The following is a 20,059-nucleotide window of genomic DNA, read 5'->3' as shown; positions in this document are numbered from 1 at the left end:
AGATGCCTTCATACCACAAAATCAATCAGAAATGGCATAATTGATACTGGTTGCTAGGGAAAGTGCTTTACCTAGCAACCGTTGCTAGGCAACATGGAATTCTGAGTGCCTCCACCCCTGACATTGATAAGCATGTCCTAATGAACACTTGTGCCAAGTTTCATGCTTGTATCACCTTGTGAGCGATTCTTCCAGTATTTAACACCCATTGCTTACGCTATAGGGACCCAAGAGCTAAGCCTACATGCTACAAAAACACGTCATTATTGGTCTATTTTGTCATGTTGTGTTAAAATTGCACTTTTAACTACCTTATTTTCACATTTTCTCGGGGGAGAAGCCCCAGAAAACCCCCAACAAAAATGGTTTTCTAACATCTCCATTAAACACCCAAAACTTCTGGGGTCGGGGGGATTTCTTGTTGTCTGGCCCACGGGTCATAATCCATCCCTGCCTCTGCTAACAGCTGCCATTAACCATTCCATTTTCGAAGCCTATGACATCACTGACTGTGCGTGCATTGTTGGCTCAAAATAAAACTGACACACACACACACGACACAGTGCAGACCCTGAAGAGAGAAGACATGCTGTCCTGCTGTGTACATACGGTTGTACCCATTCTAAAAAGTAAGTTTTTACGCTATCCGAAGAGGGAATTGGCTGTGTTTTCCCTTGTGAATACTCGAACATGCCAACTGGATCTATAGCCTACTCACAAACACCAAAAAAGGTTGTGAAATGGGAAGATGGTTTAAGATGAAAACTGCTATGAGATTTTGAAGATGGTTTAATGGTAAAACTTCTGTACAATGAGCTTTGATGTAACAGATAATTTTTGTCATGTTATCACTAAAATGCCAAGCATGTTCAAATGTTTTGCCATTAACCCCCCCAATTCCAATATCATTTTCACTAACATTTAAAATTGCGCAGATAGCTTAGGCCTACTCAACGTTTTCCTTTTCCTTTCTTTGCGCCTACTCCATGTGGTTAGTATTGCCGCCTGGGTCCGTGACGCAATTCCATTGCACTCACAGAGCTTATTGGTAGTCGGTGTCAGTCAGGTAACCATAGGCTGTGCAATGCGCAGATCATCCAAAATATCTAACCAGCAATATCTAACCTTCAGCTGTCTCGTCAAATCGCTGTTCATTTTCTGCATCCAAGTTTTCTGTCGGACTTAAACCGAACGTGACCACAGACCCGTCGCCAGAACTGATTCTTAAAGGATTTATCCGGAGTTGGAACAAGTTTGCCTGATTTTTGCATGTTTGGGATGAAATACAGTCACTCTAGAGCAAAATCAAGGCAAAAGGATGCGTTTTGAGAAAGTTTGATAATATCACGTTAGCCTCGTTAGCCATATCAGCTATGCAATATGAAAGATACGGGCATCGTTTTTCGGCGGTTACACACATTTCAAAAACACAACATTTTAAAGTCTTGCACAGCTCAAAACAACGTCACACGTACCTCATAATATGTTGAGGGTAATCCACACATAAACCGAAGTGTCCAAAGCCCTTCATGTATTCTTGAAAGGTCTGCAGAATGTGTTTTGTGAAGCTACTACCTTGAGAATATCTAAATTACGGTCAAGACAACTATTTGACACTAAAGTCCACCAAGTAGATTGCCGAGTGCGTCGCATCATCAGCTATGATTATTTCCATAGCGAGTAACCACAGCTGATGGTGCGACGCACTCGGCAATCTACTTGGTGGACTTTAGTGTCAAATAGTTGTCTTGACCGTAATTTAGATATTCTCAAGGTAGTAGCTTCACAAAACACATTCTGCAGACCTTTCAAGAATACATGAAGGGCTTTGGACACTTCGGTTTATGTGTGGATACCCTCAACATATTATGAGGTACGTGTGACGTTGTTTTGAGCTGTGCAAGACTTTAAAATGTTGTGTTTTTGTAATGTGTGTAACCGCCGAAAAACGATGCCCGCATCTTTCATATTGCATAGCTGATATGGCTAACGAGGCTAACGTGATATTATCAAACTTTCTCAAAACGCATCCTTTTGCCTTGATTTTGCTCTAGAGTGACTGTATTTCATCCCAAACATGCAAAAATCAGGCAAACTTGTTCCAACTCCGGATAAATCCTTTAAGGCGGGCTTCTGAAATCCAAGGGTGGGCACCAAATTATTTTGCTTATTTGACCATTTGCGCAGCCCAAATCCATCACAAAAATCATTACATTAAACATGGCAGGACAGCGTGCGCTCTCTACACACACACACACACAGGTGTGCGCGCCGAAATAGAATACACGCAGCATCTCGAACTAAACAAACCAACAAAAAAACACCACGACTGGCAGCGGCGATTCTAGGGCAATTTGGGAGCGAAAATGTTAAAGAATTTACCGTCTTAGCTGTTATTCACCATAATAGCCTAGGCTTTGGGGCCCTAAGCGGCTACCTCGAGCTGCCTGGTGACAAGATGCACCTCTGACGACAGGTTCAAAGCAAAGCAACCGTCAGAGTAGCTGCCTTTTGCCAAAATGCCAACACAGACAAAGCACACAGCACCAACAACAACTGCATGTGCACATGATGAGATATTAGATGACGAGCAACAAGCGTCTCAAACTGAATACAAAACAAAACACCACGGCACGGGGGCCGGGTAGGCTATTTCAAAGCAACCAACAGAGGCATAGTAGCCTAGTTGCAATTGCATCACACAGACACGCACGCACGCGCGCACACACACACACACACACACAATGTGACTTAAGGGCAGATTATAGTTCAGCAACAGCGCCTGTTGCTTATGGTCGCCAACCACTGTTGATGTTATAGATCTGCGCAGGAGGTCTCATGTCGTTAGCTACATTTGGCTACATAGCTACAAGGCTACAGTACAGTAGTCAGACTGCAGGCATTGTGCCGCGAGTGCTAAACTGATGTATTGTTTGTTTGTTACTTACTAATTCAGTCATTGTAGCTTCATTTATTAACACAGACTAGAAAGAAAGTGTTTGTATTCCACAGAATATTGACAGTTTGGCTCTCGTAAACTACCGAAGAACTGTGCCGCCACGAGAACGAGGAAGTAGCGAGACGACCAATCACAACGCCTTTTCTCTGCGACCTTCGCAACCGTCTGTCGCGTAGTCAGGATTTTTTTGAGGCGCGCGACGACGGTTGCAGAGCCTCTGCGCGGGGGGTGCACAGGCTCTGCAACCGTCAGCGGCAATAAGTATAAATTGGTTGCACAGGCTCTGCAACCGTCAGCGCCAATAAGTATAAATTGGCCTTTACTATGAGTAGAGTTGCAGCGCTGTCTTTTGTCAATCATGTGTCGGCGTTTTGCCAAGCTGAACTTCCACATCTCATCTCCTGTTAGCGTCCAGAACTAGCCAGCAATATCGCCACGTAACGCAGATAAAATTAACCACTAAAAACTCCAGCATATCTAGCCTACGGCTGACATGTCGTGACTTATCTCTGCGAGCCAATTGTTCTGCGGTTTTCTGAATCTCGCCACATGGCTTCAAGTGACTGAATGTTCCTTGAAAGCGGCACGTTTTTCCCAGTTTCGATAGCATGTTTCTGAAATCATTTCAGGGATTGGAAAGGTTGTGTCTGATGAATTCCTCTGCAAGGAATATCCTCTGCGATGGAATAACCTAGAGCTACTCGAGCCAATCCCAATTCCCAAATACAGGAAAATGTACGTCTTTTCGAACCAAAATATATCACGAGGTATTCTTTCAACAAAACCTGATTGGGTTTATCGGCACCGAGCTCATTCACAGATCCATCAGTGGGGATAGCCACAGTGACCTGGCTACTAGTTGCCTGCCTCTTCTGTCCCTCTCCTCTTTCTCCCGTTTTTGCCAACCTGCCTTCACTGTCACCACCAGCTCACCATCATGTGATTAACACATAGATTGTATATTACTAACACATTCTATGGGTTAGCCGACGCCTAAGACCTCAGTCGCTTTGTACACCTGCTGCCAGCATTTTTCGGATGCTGTCCGATTCAACGCCTCGCGCGCCAGATTGGACCGCACCATTTCGCAAGAGCTCAGGGGGAAGGGTAAATGACAATATAATAAAGAACTGACGAAAACGTTATGGGAATCGACAGTTGTGTGTTTAATAAGCATATTTCCAAATTACTATTTCTTTGTAATTATACATTTCTATTTTTTTTGTTTTTTAAAAGCAGAATATATAATTCATATTTTATTATCCGCGGGCCGAGGGCCGTTCTGCGTTGGGCCGGGCCGTTAGAATCAGTACCACCTTTCCCCCCCTAGCGGCGCCCCTGCCCTGGCATAACACAATATGGCCACAAGGTGACAGTGTCATCACATGTAGGCCTATGTTTTGTTAATAAAGGGATGTTCCCTTTTTTTGAATCTTCATTTATGAAGATTCAAAAAAGGGAACATTCAAAAAAGGGAACATCCCTTTATTAACAAAACATAGGCCTACATGTGATGACACTGTCACCTTGTGGCCATATTGTTTTATGCCAGGGTATAAGGGGCAGTTACAACCAGCATGCAACTAGGCCTACAACTACATGAGATCCGCGGTGTGTGTGTGTTTGCGTGCGTGCGCGTGTGTCAGTGTGTTACTTCCACATAATGGACAAAATCGTAAAAAATCAAAAGACTGCAATTTTATTAACGGATTTTTGGAGTGAGAAATTGTGCATTATGAACTGCTTATGGCATCAGTTTTTTTCTGAAAGGGCGGTGATGTCATATCAACTAGCCTACGTTTAAGGAAGAGGATATTGCGTCATGAATTTCCACATCGACCGACGCGGGAATATGAAATGGCGTCAGCTGACAAATCTGTTTTAGAGAAATCACGAAGTCCTCCTATAAAGGTGCTGTCTGGTCAACTTCGCGAAGCTAAAAGCCGACTTGGATTAAATGGAAAGTCCGAATACTGCATAAAGAGACTTGGTCAGGGGAAAGACAATCCCCTCAACGTGTCAGTAGTTTGGATGCAAGGGACAGTAGTCGAAGTTCAAAGAGACAACAACACAGTAGTTCTGCTGGACGAGACTGGCAACTTTGTTGTGGGTGGCGTAAATAACATACCGAAAGGGAAACCTTGTCTAATTCATGGTAAGTGGCTTTTACATACACTTCTCTTACTACTTCATATGGGTGATTTATATATTCTAAGATCGTATCCCTTTGTTATTGCAGGAAAATATGTCATGGTGATGGGTCTGATCCAGACACACAGTCCAGAGCCCGTGCTGCGAGCAGTAAAAATGGCAGACCTGTCAGATAATTCTACGACTCACAAGAGAATGTGGAAATACGAAGTTGAAGACCTGCAGCAATGTTTACCGTAATTTAAATATTAAATCATATATTTCATAAATGCAATGGTTTCTGTGGCCTTGCAGACTGACTGTACCAGCATACTGTCACTTACAAGAGATTTCCATAGTAAGGACACTGCCACTGTAGCCTTTAGTCACACTACAGATCTGTATTTAGTGGAACATGCAAAGTTTGAGATTTCCCATTCGTTTTTCCATAGGGAGACAGAGATGGGTGAATGGGGTAACACTTTTAACTATGATATATTCATTTGAAACTAGTAAGTAGTTCATTCAAGCAAAATCACATCTTTTTTGTATTGCAAGTTGTCTGAAATGTGATGATTAAATATGCAAATGGTATCACACCTACTATGTGGTAAAATCTGAAACAGTATGCTAAACATGAAACAAATTGCAAAAGTAATTATTCACACTTTTTATAGATGCGCAATCCACCCTACATCACATATGAAAAATCTACCTTCATCACCTCAGAGGAACATCACCTACTTTTAAAGGTCAGAAGTAGCAGATTTCCTATGCATTTTACCATTCAGTGGGTAAAAACTGCTACTTTTGACCTTGGAAAAATTATGTGCCACTAAATTAATGAGGGTAGATTTTTAATATGTGATGCAGAGGGGTTGAAGGATCAATATAATGTATGATCCAGTATTATTGCAATTTGTTTTATGTTTGGTCTGTTACCACATATTTTATCACATATGTCAGTACATAGGCTATGACGTCATTTGCATCACATTTCAGAAAACTTGCAATACAAAAAATTAGAGGTGCACCGAAATGAAAATATGTGGCCGAAACCGAATAATAATTAATCACTTGGCCTAATACAGAAACCGAATATTACAATTTAATTAAAAGTTATCAAAAGTTAGGTTTTTCACAATTTTTTAATATTGCTTAAATCTTTGGCTTACTACAATAAATGTTTAGACATGTTTTTGAAAGAAACTAAATGTGTATTAGAAGTCTTTAAATGTTAGAGTAGAAGTGAAATTAGTTTAATTAATGCCCATTTTCTATTCGGCCACTCTATTGGCTTTCGGACGAAAACCGAACGTGTCTTTTTTTGGCCGAATATTTTCTGCGGCCGAATTTTCGGTGCACCTCTACAAAAAATATTTGCCCTAATGTGGGTGTAGCAACTGTGAAAGTTTCAAATCATTACGTCATAGTTCAAAATGTTATCCTATTCACCTAGTATCTCCTATAATGTCACCCTATGGAAAAATGAATGGGAAATCTCCAACTTTGACCTTGAAAACCAGGCATGTTCCACCAAATATGTATCTGTAGATTTTTAATATGTGATGCAAGGGGGCTTAAGGATCACTTTAAGGATTACTTTTGCCGTTCATCCCGTGTTCTGGCCTTTCTAGTGCTAGATTGGCATAGTAATGACAACGTGCAGATGAAAATTAGTTAGATATAACAATATGTTTATTCTTCAATTCTGATTACATATGTCTGTGTCCCAGTGTGCACAGATAAGGTAGGACGGATACACTGACACATGTATGGGTTTTTGATATACAAGTTTGGTCACAAATGAGTGGTGTAGCAATACAGAAAAGTAAACGATCCTTTGGGGTGAAAAAAAAAAAGAAACACAAGTGGCAAGCCATACTGATTACAGTTACGCAAATAACCAAAGGTGCAAAATGTCAGTGTGAATGATTTTGGTTTGTGGTTTAAGCCACAGCAGCGATTCAATCTTCACTCTAAAAACATGTTTTGTCCCACTGTAGTACAAATTTAATTTCCCACAGCGTAAAGGGCTTTAAACTTTCCCATACAAACTGGTGTAAGTTGTCTGTCTTAATTAAATTTAATTTCATTTACTTTAACTTAATTTAAATTTAACTACACGATGAGTTAAAATGCAGGCATGAATTAACTGGCCATTGAGAGAAATAATGTGTCTGTAATAAAAAGTTGAAATAAAAACATCTGGCTTCAACAGCCTATGATGTGCATATTATTATCATTTTTTTCACATGGGTCAGCTGTTTTATTAGAATCCCATTTAAAATCTCTTTCTTAATCTTGACATTTTAATATTAAATATGTAGTATCATATCCACCACCAGACTGGTTGGGAAGTTTTTTTCTACACTCAAAAGGCAACACAGAAGGCAACGTGTCGTGCTGTTTGGCTGTAAAAGCAGCTACATTCTGACAAGACAACACATAGGCTACTGAAATCAATCTTTCACAATATCACTTCCAACTTGCATATAATCTTCATATTAAGTCGGGTCTTCAATAACTGGACAGTCAGTTCACTTACAGCTAATAATAACAGTGTGACAAAATGTTGGCAAGGCACAAGCGGTCAATAGGAAAAAGTGAGTATGTATTTGTGGCAGGAGAGAAAGGATCACAGGCGCTTGTAGACTCCTAGCACCGACTTGCAGGTCGGACAGTGGTGCTCTGCATCCTTCGCACCATCCACACAGAACGGGATCAAGCAACAGCCGTAAATGCACCTAGACAGAGAGCACATTTTTCAAAATGAAATGCTGTTTACATGTGTGCGGATATTTTTTAAAAATCTGTCAACATATAACTGAAAACACTAGCGCTGTGCAATATGTGGCATTTTGATCGCAATATCAATTTTGCTATGAAACAATATTACATTTCATAAAATTGACTTAAAATTAATTTTGGTCAGTTGTCTATGCTGCCAAAAGGGACTGATAGCTCAACACAAGCTCCTGAACAGAGGGAAGATTATGAGTTGTTTGACACGAGATCGGTGGCATCCAGGGGCATGTGCGGTCAAATTTCTTGATGGTGCGACTAAAAAGCAAATTTTCCCTCGTCAGAAAAATGAAATAAGTCAGCGAGACTAAATACAATTACACACAGTACTTGCGTAACAAATCCAGTAGTGAAATTTTCTTGCTCCACATTCCACTGTCGGTTTTATTATAAGAAACTGAAATAGTTTGGGAACAACAGCAACTCAGCCGCTAAGTGGTAGGCCATGTAAACTGACAGAGAGCGGTCGACTCTCTGCACAATTGCCAGAACTCCAAACTTCACGTGACTTTCAGAATAGACTTAGTACAGTACAACATTTTAAAAAACTGTCAAAAAGGTGCATTGAACAGCACAGAGCCCAACCAAGGCAGCTCACTTCCATAGCTCACTGGCAAAATATTAAAACAAGATGGACTGAAAAAGTTGGCCGTGTTTTGACCCACTGCTGAACATCTCATAATTTTTTGAGTTGAAAAATAAAACATATTTTTATAATATTCATATCTGAGGATATATTTATAGTGTAAGATACACAGAGGCGTTTTTTAGAAAGTTCACTGCGCTGTCTGGTTAGGGACATGAAGCCAGTTCCATTGATTATAAAGAAGGCTAAGGGGCTGTTTATCCATACCTGGGTATTTTGATAAACGTAGAGCTTTCCCTTTGTTTGTGCCTTTCATTTACAGAGTTTTTACCTCTAAAAACAAAGCTTCAAAAAACTCTGCTCTGCAAAAGTGATTTTTGGGGGGTGTCTCTAACTTCCAAACAAGTAGTCTTACCCAACAAAGGCAAGGGCCACACAAGCCAGCCAGGTGAGCACTCCGTCTTTGCGCACCACTTGAGTCGTGACCATTTGGGCACACACGGGGCAGTTGACAACGACAGGAAAATCTCCAAATACAGCAGCAGGCTGGACGTACAGCGTCTGCACGGTCACTGTAGGCAGGGGAAAGAAGGACCGGTAAAATTTCTGCTCATTTTAAGCACAATACAACAGACATATATTTTCAAGAGAAACCCTTGATAAAAAAGCAAACTACTTTAAAACTTAGAGTACTCGTTCAAACAACTAAAAAGAAAATGTAAACTTCGTATGCACATACCATTAGCTGCTGGTACTGTTGTGACTGGCTGTTGTGGGTAGGGCTGGTTGAAAGTCTGAGGCGGGTAGCCTTGCTGAGGCGGGTAGGCTTGCTGTGGCGAGTAGGCTTGCTGCGGTGTCTTGTCATATCCAGGGGGAGCAGGCGAGTATCCCGGAGGAGGAGGGGCGAAGCCGTAGGGGACCTGCGGAGCGTTCAGCGTCTGCTCATACGATGGGGGCTGCGGATATCCTGAGTAGTACTGGCCTGGATCCGCTGGCGGCGCGCTTGCCATGATCCCGCCTATTAGTAGGTAAGAAAAGTAGGTATGGTTCATTTGTGTAGTGTGTTTTAATGGAGGTGAACAAACTGGATTGATAGAGTTAAAGTTCTGCCAGGTTGTCCTTGCACCTGTGACCTTAATACAGAAAACGGCAATAACCATCTCGTCTATATAGGGATCAACCACGGATAAGAACAATAGGGGACAATTCCATTATCCAAACTCCTGTCCTCCCATGTGATTGTGGCCTTGTGATGACGTCACATGGCGTCATTGACGATAGAAGTTATAATAAAGGCCAAAAAGTCAAGTCACTTTACCTACCCCATGCCCTACTTCCCGCAAATTTCAAACACTACACATCCACCTAATCCATCTTTCTCTCTCTGCATCTGATCTGATTTCTAAGGAATCTTCACCCCTATCAAACTGTACACTGCCTGCTTTATGATAATTTAACCCATTGTGTTCATGGACCTTACCAGAATCTATGTTCTACCTTGATTACCGTGTAATACGTCTTTTTTCTCTTACTTCTACATCACAATACTAGATCATAGATGTATCTCCCAACACTCATTTCTGGTCATTTTTAACTTGTCTACCTGAAGTCTCAGAGTATGTGTTTTTACACATTGCCTTTTTATTTTTTCTTTAGTTTTTATTTTTCCCCTCCCCGACAATTACCTGTCTTCTATGTGTCTTTAAATGTCCATGTGGGAATTATGTGTATTTATGTTATCTACTTGACACCTGAATTTCCCCTGGGGGATCAACAAAGTTACTCTACTCTACTGACAGTGCAGCTTTTTCTCGTGGCACCAGACACCTTTCATTCAATGTATTTGAAGTAGGACAAGCAGCATCCGGTGGCAGATTAGAAACTAACACCTCACTTTTTTTCAATGGAAACTGGTAGCTGCTTTTTCCTGCTTCGCTTCAAAATGTAAACTTGTTTTGACAAAATTGCAAGGAAAGACTAAAAATATCCTACATAATAACCACCCATGGTCAGCATACCTGACACAAATTTGCAGCTTTCCAACTTGAACCTCACCTCTTAGTAGTGATGCAGCCCGGCCCAATTTCAAGCAACCCCACCTAACACATCTCATCTAACTATCATCCGTGCATGGTTCATAAACATCCCCACATGAATCACAGGCTATAATCTCATAATAGATCATGTATGATCTCAGTTTGTAAGGATAGATGAGTTATATCACTATATGCCACTGGTGGATGAGCTGTCCAGATATTAAAGAATCTTTGGATTAGTTTTTAAATATCCTATTTTCACATTTCACGTGTTCACATAGGCCTTGCTGATGGGGGGGCTATTCTTACAATGCACTGTTGATTTACTATATGCAATCAGAGTCTAATTAAGTCATCCAATTTATCAACTTTTCAAACGTAGAGTTAAATTTAAGGTTGTCCAATGCTTTTTCAATGAGATGGGGTTGTGGGGAGTACCAATACAAAGTTGGAACGGTTGCCCTCGTCATGAAAAATCTGACTAGAGGTATTCTACGAAGATAGATAGTTTATTAGAGGATATCCCTGGCCAGCAGTTCGTAAAGTGACACACTGTCGCATCACTTCGCAACATGCCTGGTGTTGTGACGTACCCTACTGTCAGGCAGAGCCCTGCAGGCAGCCATAAGCTTTCCTGGAATCCCCGCCCACCACGACCACCATGGCTCCTTAGAAAACCCATACACAGCCACTCCAGTCGGCCTAAACAAAGTGCAGTACTGTATGTTCTGCTTTCATTTTGTTAGCATAACCCACATTTTTTGCGTGCTTATCAATCTAAGAAAAGCATTCAAGTCTTGTCAGCCCACGACATGCATCATCTTCTGCTATTTGTGTTTAGACTGAGGTTGATTTGCTGTCCACCTGCAGTCCAGGCTACTTCAGACGGCCAAGAAATGTGACAATCTGAACCAAAAAAAAAAAAACCTTCATGACGCCACTACCGACGTTTTCATATTCTTGTTCAATACGGGGTGAATGTCTCAATAATGGGATGGATTAACATAGCCATCTTAACACAGCTATGTTAGCCAACAAAGCGGAAGACAACATTACTCTAAGCATGTCCTTTTTTGGTGTTTGTTTAATCGATTTAACACTGAACAAGATTTCATTGTGAATTTCTGGGGACAAGTGAATCAACCTTTGATTACAGTGAACCAACCTGACAGCTTTGATAACGTGACAACTTTTGAGCGTGCGAACTTTTCTTTTCGAACACCAATCAACAATCAAGTAAAAACTAGAAAACTTGTACTTCACCTTATATTTCCCGTGAAAGTAACCTTCGTGTCAATCTGAGTCTTTGTCACCTAATCTCCGGATCGGACTGACTTCAGTCTTCAACGTTTTTCTTCGTTTACTTTCGTTTGTGGAAAAAAAATGAGGTTTGGTCACGTGGGGCGAACTCATCACGTTACGTCACCAAATGAATGTCAAAGTTCTTTCCTGTATTACTGTTAATGTGTAGAGCAGAGTGTGTGTGTGTGTGTGTGTGTCTGTGTGTGTGTGTGTGTGTGTGTGTGTGTGTGTGTGTGTGTGTGTGTGTGTGTGTGTTAAATTAAATTATTCATCTTGATTTCTCGATTCTGCGATAATCACAAGCGTTATTTCTCATCTCGTTCACAGGGGGGCGTAGTCGACTCTGAAAATGTTAGCTGTCACAACAGGGTGAATATGGTATAATGGAATGGGAAATGTCCAATCAATTTCTTGTAGCTAATCGTTTTTCTTTTCAAATAATTTTGGCAACAATGTTTATTTTTTCGAGTAGTAAATTACCTTCTATCGTGATTGGATGTTGGTTTGCTGATCTCACATCCTGTCCAGTGGTGGCCTATTCATGTCATGTGGACATTTTGCAGAACAGCCGTTTTGAGACGCTTGGGCTGGATGTTGCGAAGGAGCAGGGAATGAGATATGGATAGCCAACACCACTCCTGGTGTATCTGGCAAATGGAGTTGGGGACACACACATGAAAGAGCATGGGTTTAACACGATCAGTTTAGATGTGCGCATAGTGGCACAGCCTTTAGTGGAAGAGCCCGAAAACAGAAAACGCCCAACACACGTCTTGTAGGAAATGGTGAGTGCCGTTGTGTTTTATTATTGCACGCGAACGCCACTGTGCTAAATTTCCGTGTAGCTTTGTTGAAAAACGTGTTTCTTAGTATTTATTTTGGGCTGCTCAGTCTTTGAGCTGATGTTGCAATCGTTGTTGAAGCACAGCTAGCTAAACATTCTAACATTGAATGCCTCTCATAGCATCCTCGGAAGGGATGGCAGGCAGCATGCATCATCTATCCACAGTTTGTGTTTAGCGTCATTTTAGATCAGGCGACATGCCACATGAGTGGCACATGAACATGACTGTGTCTAGCAGGGGATTCTTGACATGACGAATGCAACTCACAGCAACATGATGATGTGATGGAGTTTAGGCATATTCATTACCGAGCACAGCAGATGACAGAAAAACGCAGAAATGCATGAGAAGGCTGTATTAAGCCTGACAATTAGTTGCATAACCTGTAGCTCTGTTGGTGGTTTGCATTTTTTGGTCACGGTCCCCTTAATCGAGAATGATATAGAATTAATGCCTTTTGATCTAAATGTTACCCTGCGAAAATTCGTGGTTTTATGTGCTACGTAGCTCTAGTTGGAAATCAAGGTGCTGTTGCGCCATAAACTGCACCATCCGATATAGTTTCCTTTCCTGTTTGAATTGTATGTCATTAAAGTGTGTGTAGCTGGTCTTGGATATCATGGATCTTACTGTATCTCTTTTACTATAAGCAGTGTCACCTGGTCAGCAGAAATCTTAAATAATAATAATAATATAATAATAATGACAATAATAATAGTTGTAGTAGTAGTAGTAATAATAAAAAAAGCAATCCCAAAACAACAGTAACCAAAATGGATAGTGTATCTTTCTCTCATGTCCAATCAAGTAGAAGACCTATGTCATGAGCAGACTGCTGTTGACACCGTTTTACAGTAGCACTGTAGTATCATTATGCTCTAACCATGGGGCCAAAAGATGGTCTAACATGCGTCATCCCTCCAACAGGTGCCAAAAGCAGAGGTGTGACAGCGTCTAGACGTACAGTTGGACTGCTCCTATCAGGCCAGACACAACACCGCTTCCACTCTCTTGTCATATCTCAGCTGCTTATTGCTCGCCACACAGAGCACCATGTCTATAATGGACCACAGCCCCACCACTGGTGTGGTGACGATCATCGTGATCCTCATCGCCGTGGCTGCTCTGGGAGCCCTGATCTTCGGCTGCTGGTGCTACCTCCGGCTGCAGCGCCTGAGCCAGTCCGAGGACGAGGAGAGCATCGTGGGGGAGGGGGAGACCAAGGAGCCCTTCCTGATGGTCCAGTACTCGGCCAGGGGGCCGCGAGTGGAGCACAAGACCAGGCTCACCCCCAATGGCACAGAGACCCACAATTGACTTTGTCCGGTGACCTAACAGTCCACAACGTCCCCCTCTTCCCTCATGTGTGTTATCCTCAAGCGCTGGACCGTGAGCAAAAAAAGCCCCAGCCACCTTATTGGCCAGTCTCTAAGAAAACTGGCCCTGTATGCCCGATGACCAGTCCAGGCCTGTTCTTCATATACTTGCTGGCTGCCACAGAGAGCGCACATACTTGAGACAAGACCATCAGGGTCTCACCATTGTGGTCTGACGTTCCCAACAGCAATTCTGTTGCATCTTGCCAGGCGTGCTCTCATGGGATGAAGTATGAACCAACTGGCTTTGTTTGAAATGGTCCGACTGGCTATTACCAGGATTAAGGCAATGCATTCTGGACTTCTTTCGGCATGTTTGAATACTGCAGCATATCAATTCAGCGTTCTCCCCATACAAAGACGAGTCTGTGGTACAGTGCAGCACGACAGAATGAAATCCTAGCACCACAGATTGATTACGCCTCCCCCACCACAAAGGCATGAAGATCAAGGCATTGTTCTGGAATATCATAAAACATGGGTTGTAGGTGTGTCTCTGCATGCTGCATGCTGTGAGACAGACCGAGGAAGACCAAGTAGCCTGAACACAATGACACAACAGGTGTGTTTCTGAGTCTTTGGTACTCACTAATAAGGTTCTGGAAGATGGTGAAGTAGAAGCATCCTCCCTTGAAGAGTGAAGAGCTGGCAAAGGAAGAAAACAAAGAACAGCAGGCAGAAGTGCAGGGGAAGGACCATTAGGGCCTACACTGCATGAAGCCCAACTGAAACACACACACACACACACACAGACAGTTAGACATTAGAGACTAGTGGTGCATACAGGGGTTGGACAATGAACCTGAAACACAATTTGAGGACAAATTGTTGGTGCACATCTTGCTGATACATCAGTGACCAAGACAGCAAGTCCAGGGTAATGTCATCATACCACCAAGAGACAAACCACATCCAACAGGATCAACTGTGCACGCAAGAGGAAGCTGTCTGAAAGGGAGGTTTGGGTGCTAACCCAGACTGTATACTAAATAATCCCATAAAACCACTGCTGCCCAAATCATAGCAGAATTAAATGAGCACCTCAACTCTCCAGCTTCCACCAGAACTGTCCCATCGGGTCCTCCACAGGGACAATATACACGGACGGCCTGCTATAGCCAAATCCAGGTGTTTCAGGTTCATTGTCTAACGGTCAATGTCTGCGTACAACATTGGGCCAGTGCAAGTGTTGTGTGTGCCCTCATTGGCATATACAGCGGTTAGACTCTAACCGCTGTATATGCCAATGAGGGCACACACAACACTTGCACTGGCCCAATGTTTTGTCGGCCACACCATGTGGTGTGCTGATGGTAGGATGAGATTATCTAAAAAAAGACCAGAAGGCTTTACTTTAATCGACTAGCCAGCCAGCCAATTTCAAACAAGCTCCAAGATGGACGGTCATCATGCAACTGACTTCCTTGTGCATTAGTTTGGAGTGTAAGTAATGCTTTTTAAACCCCCTTTTTTGCCTCTTCATTGCACGCCCTACTGATGGGGCCTATCCATACTGTGAAGGTGTTTGATGGCTTTTTATGTTGAAGTGAACTATTTATTTGCCAAAGGTGTTACATGCACTCTCTGTAAATATTCCAGGGCCTTGATGCAACATGTTGGGGGTATTCCAAGAACATGGTTAAAGTGATACTGTCCCATTTTTGGAAATAAGCTTATTTTACACCTTCCCTTGAGTTAAATAATAGGGTTTTACCGTTCTCCTGCACTTTCAACCGTTTTCTAGTTATGCAAATTTCACCTCCTAGCTAACAGTTAACATTGAGTCCTATGAGACCAGTTAGCCGTGAGCTGGTCTCATAGGACTCAATGTTAACTGCTAGCATGGAGGTAAAATTTGCACTGCCATACCCTGAGAACAGTTGAAAGTACAGGAGAACGGTAAAACCCTATTATTTAACTCGAGGGGAGGTGTAAAATAAGCTTATTTCCAAAAATAAGACGGTGTCCCTTTAAGTGATGCACCTGGCCAAGTTAACCTACAGGAAGTGGTAGACCTGTTAATAGATGGCCCACTGGTGCCATTTAGTTAAGAAAATGAGGACTACATGCTCTTCTTTTTTTAACCACTACCTCAAGGTTAACTTAACCTGATTTACTACTGAGCCAGGTTCTTGGAATGCCCCCCTTTGTTGTGTTGTGTTGTTTTACCCCTCTTCAGACACTTTCATTTCATTAATAAGAGCTGTGCTGATGAATCAGGTATGCTTTACAGGTATGCCTATTATATACAAATCAAAGCAGTAACTATGTGTCCAGAGCTGGCTCTGGCTTTTGCTGTGACAGGAACATTGAAAGCAGTATCCCAAGCAGTGTTTCACAATGGCTTGGCTTCTATTCCGCATCAAAGAACTGTCAGATGATCCCCCTTTTTAAATCATTGTAGGTCTGGAAAAAAGTTAATGTGCAATATGTCAGATGTGCTTGCTAAATTCATGACAATTACTGCACATTTGAACAAATGTCTTGTTTCAATTGTTACTGTTGCTCGTAAAGTACCTCAGTCTCACGCTACTGAGTAAGTGGGAATGCCTTTTCCCCTCCTCATCTCCTATCCCGAGTCCAGACTCTTATGAGTCTGTTGTCCAAACCAGTGCCATCGCTTGATGTGAACCAATACATCTTGACAAAAAAAGGACTTGTGCTCTTTCACAGGGTATCTATATATTTGACTGGGAATGAAATGTGCTTCATTGTGACAATAGTTTATTGTCAGTCTTTATCAGATGAAAAGGCTGCAAAGTGGTTTTTGGTGCTTATGAAGGGAACCACATCTTTAGTTTTAGCATGGAGGAGTTTCCCTGAAGGTGCTGATGCTCATGTGTGATCGTCCCAAGCCAAGCTGAAAAGATTAGTCAGCTTGTAGATTGAGTGAAACTGTAAAGACTGTTAAATCATTTCTGTGCAATTCCATGACTTTATGCCCTTGTGTCCGACTTCCAGCCTGTATTTTGTCAGTGCAACCACGTGGACCTGAGGTTGTGTATTTTCTCGATAGAAGTTTGATACTTATACACTTGTCCCAAAAAAAATGGAAGTTTATTTTTGTATGATGACTTTATGATGAGTGTATAGATCCCATTTGAAAGGAATGTTATTTTCAAACATTGTTGCTGCCATAAAAAGATTTGCGAGCCAAATATACCCAAATGCTAAATAAATCCTTTAAGAATGAGGATGATGTCTAAGTTCAACTGCAACAAGTGCACAGGAACACTTGCATTGTCAGTGACTGTTAGTGTGCAGACTATTTATCTGAAACTGGAAACAACCCGAGGTCAAAAGACGAGATGGGGAGAGTATGTGAAGGGCATGTCTATCTGTCTGCATGTATCTGAAGGCTATCCATCCTTGTCACTCATCTCCAGTTCTCCCAAATGTCTGACAGTCTGGACAAATAAAGACATCTGCTTTATGTTGGTCTCATCGTTCTCATTACCCGTTTTGTTAATAGTTGGAAATCTCAATTTACTGTGGTCAAGATTATCATGCACCCATGAGGAATAAAACACAGGACTCATGTGGATTCTTTCCACTAATGCTTCAAATCTGTTCATCATTGAAGATTGGTCTACACATCTGGTGCATAACCATTAGAGACCAAAATGTAAGTTTTATCAAAGGATTTTGAATGTATGCGTTTCTTTGAACTTTGACATATTTTATCATGCAACTGTAAGTTACTTGGTCCACACAGTTATAATGTATGACTTAAATGGTTCATCTTTCAGTCAAAACAAAGCCCCAGACAGACGCACACAAAGCCACTGGTGTATTCCATTACCAGATTTGCCACTTGTTCAACAGGGGTCATCCCTATGTTCCCCGGCTCCTATGTTCCCCCGTAACCGTGGACGAAAGGCAGTAAGGAAGGGTCTGCTGTGGGAATCAATGTGAAGAAAGGCACCCTTGCTATTAATGCTCACTTAACATCCATTTCAACACCAGATTCAAATAGTAAAACCAGGATTTCTATGGGAGCTGTAGAAAGAGTGGGGGGAGGCTTACACCTCAAAGGGTTAAATCACTTGAGCCCACAAGATGTCTGAACATCAACATAGTAGCTCCCACAAACAAATATTTTTATTTAGATACCACAATATGACCAACATTCATGTTGGCAGAAATTTGTTTGTTACATAAAAATCATGTTTGTAGGAGCTATAATGGTGCACAGTCATGCAAAACCATTGCTTTTTCCGTTTCCATTTGAGTTCTTTCTCAATTGAGTTCTATTTTTAACACCTGAAAGCAGCGATGCAGAGTTGTGCAAAATGTGCCTCAATCTTTATAAAAATTCTTCCCCAAAAAAAGGAAGATGGCAAATGTATGTTATAAATAGAAAAGAAAAATCTGCTGGAAATCATTTATTCTTGACAGGTAGACAGAACATTATAAGAGACGATAAAAATTAACATAAAAGATTGGAATACCTGAAAACATCATTATTCCAAACATGGAATTAAGAACAAAAAAAAGATTTTGCAACAACATTCTCTTTCTTCCTAAGGAAATCAATCAATTCTTCCTCCATCTTAAAGCGGTCATTAGAAGAACAGTCTTTCAGTGATCCACAGCCCCATATGCTTTACCTTTGGCGTCTCTTTCACTTAATTGCAACTGAAGAAAAATAAAAAGGTCAACCCTGCTTTTCTGGGGGCAGGAACACGACTGCAAAAGTAAAAGGCATTGGTGCACAACCTATCTGAATCTGTGATAACAGCAACAAAGCCATGATAACTAAACACGAGGCCCTCTCCATACGTACGGTCTCGCTCTTGTCGTAATCGCAAACCGAGGGAGAACGGGCCAGGGTTTTCATTTTTGGTCCTTTATAACTTTGCCAAACGTGAGCCCTATTTTTTCCCCCCAAACCAGGAAAGAAAAAGCGCCCAACTTGTACTTTCTACCATGTCTTAATTATGGATAATCCCGTGCATTACATGACATCTTTAAAATTATTAATTAATATCTTTAAGCAGAAAACTATATTTGCCAAAGTCATTGTCGTTCGGTGCTATCAGGTGATCTTTTCTGGCTTTGGCAAGTTTCATCAAAAGGAATTCCCTTCGGTCCTTCCACTCTTTCAGTTCCTCATCCCCGTGGGCGAACTTGCATAGTTCCTCTTCTGTGCAAGTACCCTTAAGGAACCTGCAGGACAAGTCAAAAACTCTTATTCAGATACATTTTAAATAAATGTGCCTCTCTTATTCATTCATCGATTTGCACACCCTTCCTGATTACAAATCTGACTGCCCAAGTTTACATGATGTTTTATAAATAGTTCCATCGAGTTTACATTGCACTTTCATTCCAAATTGTGAAGTGTTTACAAAGTGGAACTAACTTTTCATTCAGAATTAAATTGATTACTTCTGAGTTAAATGTTTCATAAAACAAGGTCAGTGTCCCTCTAGTACCATCTAAAACTCAAACGACAAAACTCTTGTAATTGGTTTACAGCCTCTCACCTTTCACAAACTTTGAAAGTGCCGGTGGGGAAGCGATACTGCCAGCAATTCTGGTCGTCATCAGAGTTGAACACGCGCTCCTTGTGTTTGTCTGAGGTGATGTGCTGCTGCCACTGTTTTTCACTGTTGCAGTTCTTACCACAAAGCCAACAGTGGTTCCCAGCCTGAGAGAGAGAGAGAGAGAGAGAGAGAGACAGATACAGATTTAACGATTGCAGGGACAGAAAGGATGTTGCCAACTACTCATGTACAAATTACATTTCACAAAGAGCATATATAAGATTACAAGAAATGTGGATATACCAACTACTGTCATCATAAGTGCATACACAATAGGGAGATTCAGCGATTTGGAAACCAAACTTTGAAACTTTATCGTACCACTTCCTCTGCATAGTCAGTGGGCATGTGGATCTGCTTGCCGTTGTCCCTCAAGGTGCTGTTGGAGCTCTCCTCACTCCAGCCCTGACGCTGCGACTGCAGGAACAGCTCATACAACTGCTCCATGTCACCAACTTCACCAGGCAGACA

At 41.7% G+C, this 20,059-nt stretch overlaps 3 protein-coding genes across 8 annotated transcripts in view; 1 reads left to right on the top strand and 2 right to left on the bottom strand.

The window, feature by feature from the left end:
• Positions 1-6,765: 6,765 nt before the first annotated feature.
• litaf (lipopolysaccharide-induced TNF factor) lies at positions 6,766-11,916 on the bottom strand. The gene is made up of 4 exons (XM_063190342.1): positions 11,780-11,916; positions 9,220-9,498; positions 8,896-9,052; positions 6,766-7,836 (listed from the first exon to the last, which is right to left on the bottom strand). The coding sequence occupies exons 2-4, from the start codon at positions 9,488-9,490 to the stop codon at positions 7,728-7,730; spliced, it is 537 nt and encodes a 178-aa protein (XP_063046412.1). The 5' UTR covers positions 9,491-9,498; positions 11,780-11,916; the 3' UTR covers positions 6,766-7,727.
• Positions 11,917-12,004: 88 nt separating this feature from the next.
• snn (stannin) lies at positions 12,005-15,255 on the top strand. The gene is made up of 2 exons (XM_063190353.1): positions 12,005-12,603; positions 13,591-15,255. Exon 2 carries the CDS (start codon positions 13,717-13,719, stop codon positions 13,978-13,980), a length of 264 nt encoding a protein of 87 aa, XP_063046423.1. The 5' UTR covers positions 12,005-12,603; positions 13,591-13,716; the 3' UTR covers positions 13,981-15,255.
• Positions 15,256-18,409: 3,154 nt separating this feature from the next.
• The window catches only part of zc3h7a (zinc finger CCCH-type containing 7A), a 29,234-nt gene continuing 27,584 nt past the window's right edge, over positions 18,410-20,059 (bottom strand). For all 6 annotated transcript variants that reach the window (XM_063190289.1, XM_063190330.1, XM_063190315.1 and 3 more), the window contains 3 exons: positions 19,910-20,043; positions 19,529-19,692; positions 18,410-19,208 (listed from right to left, as the gene is read on the bottom strand). In XM_063190289.1, the coding sequence (XP_063046359.1) occupies positions 19,019-19,208; positions 19,529-19,692; positions 19,910-20,043 (488 nt within the window). In that variant the 3' untranslated portion in view covers positions 18,410-19,018. The remainder of the gene's footprint in view (positions 19,209-19,528; positions 19,693-19,909; positions 20,044-20,059) is intronic.

Source organism: Engraulis encrasicolus, chromosome 2 (genome assembly GCF_034702125.1).
Source record: "Engraulis encrasicolus isolate BLACKSEA-1 chromosome 2, IST_EnEncr_1.0, whole genome shotgun sequence".
Lineage (NCBI taxonomy): Eukaryota > Metazoa > Chordata > Actinopteri > Clupeiformes > Engraulidae > Engraulis > Engraulis encrasicolus.
This window is presented reverse-complemented; position numbering and strand designations above follow the sequence as displayed.

Excerpts from the sequence above, each read along its gene's own strand:
- litaf (XM_063190342.1), bottom strand. The coding sequence starts at position 9,490 with ATGGCAAGCGCGCCGCCAGCGGATCCAGGCCAGTACTACTCAGGATAT. Across the intron at positions 9,053-9,219 it reads AACAGTACCAGCAGCTAATG|TGACCGTGCAGACGCTGTAC; the intron begins GTATGTGCATAC and ends CCCTGCCTACAG. Across the intron at positions 7,837-8,895 it reads GTGGCCCTTGCCTTTGTTGG|GTGCATTTACGGCTGTTGCT; the intron begins GTAAGACTACTT and ends CTCTCTGTCTAG.
- snn (XM_063190353.1), top strand. The coding sequence starts at position 13,717 with ATGTCTATAATGGACCACAGCCCCACCACTGGTGTGGTGACGATCATC.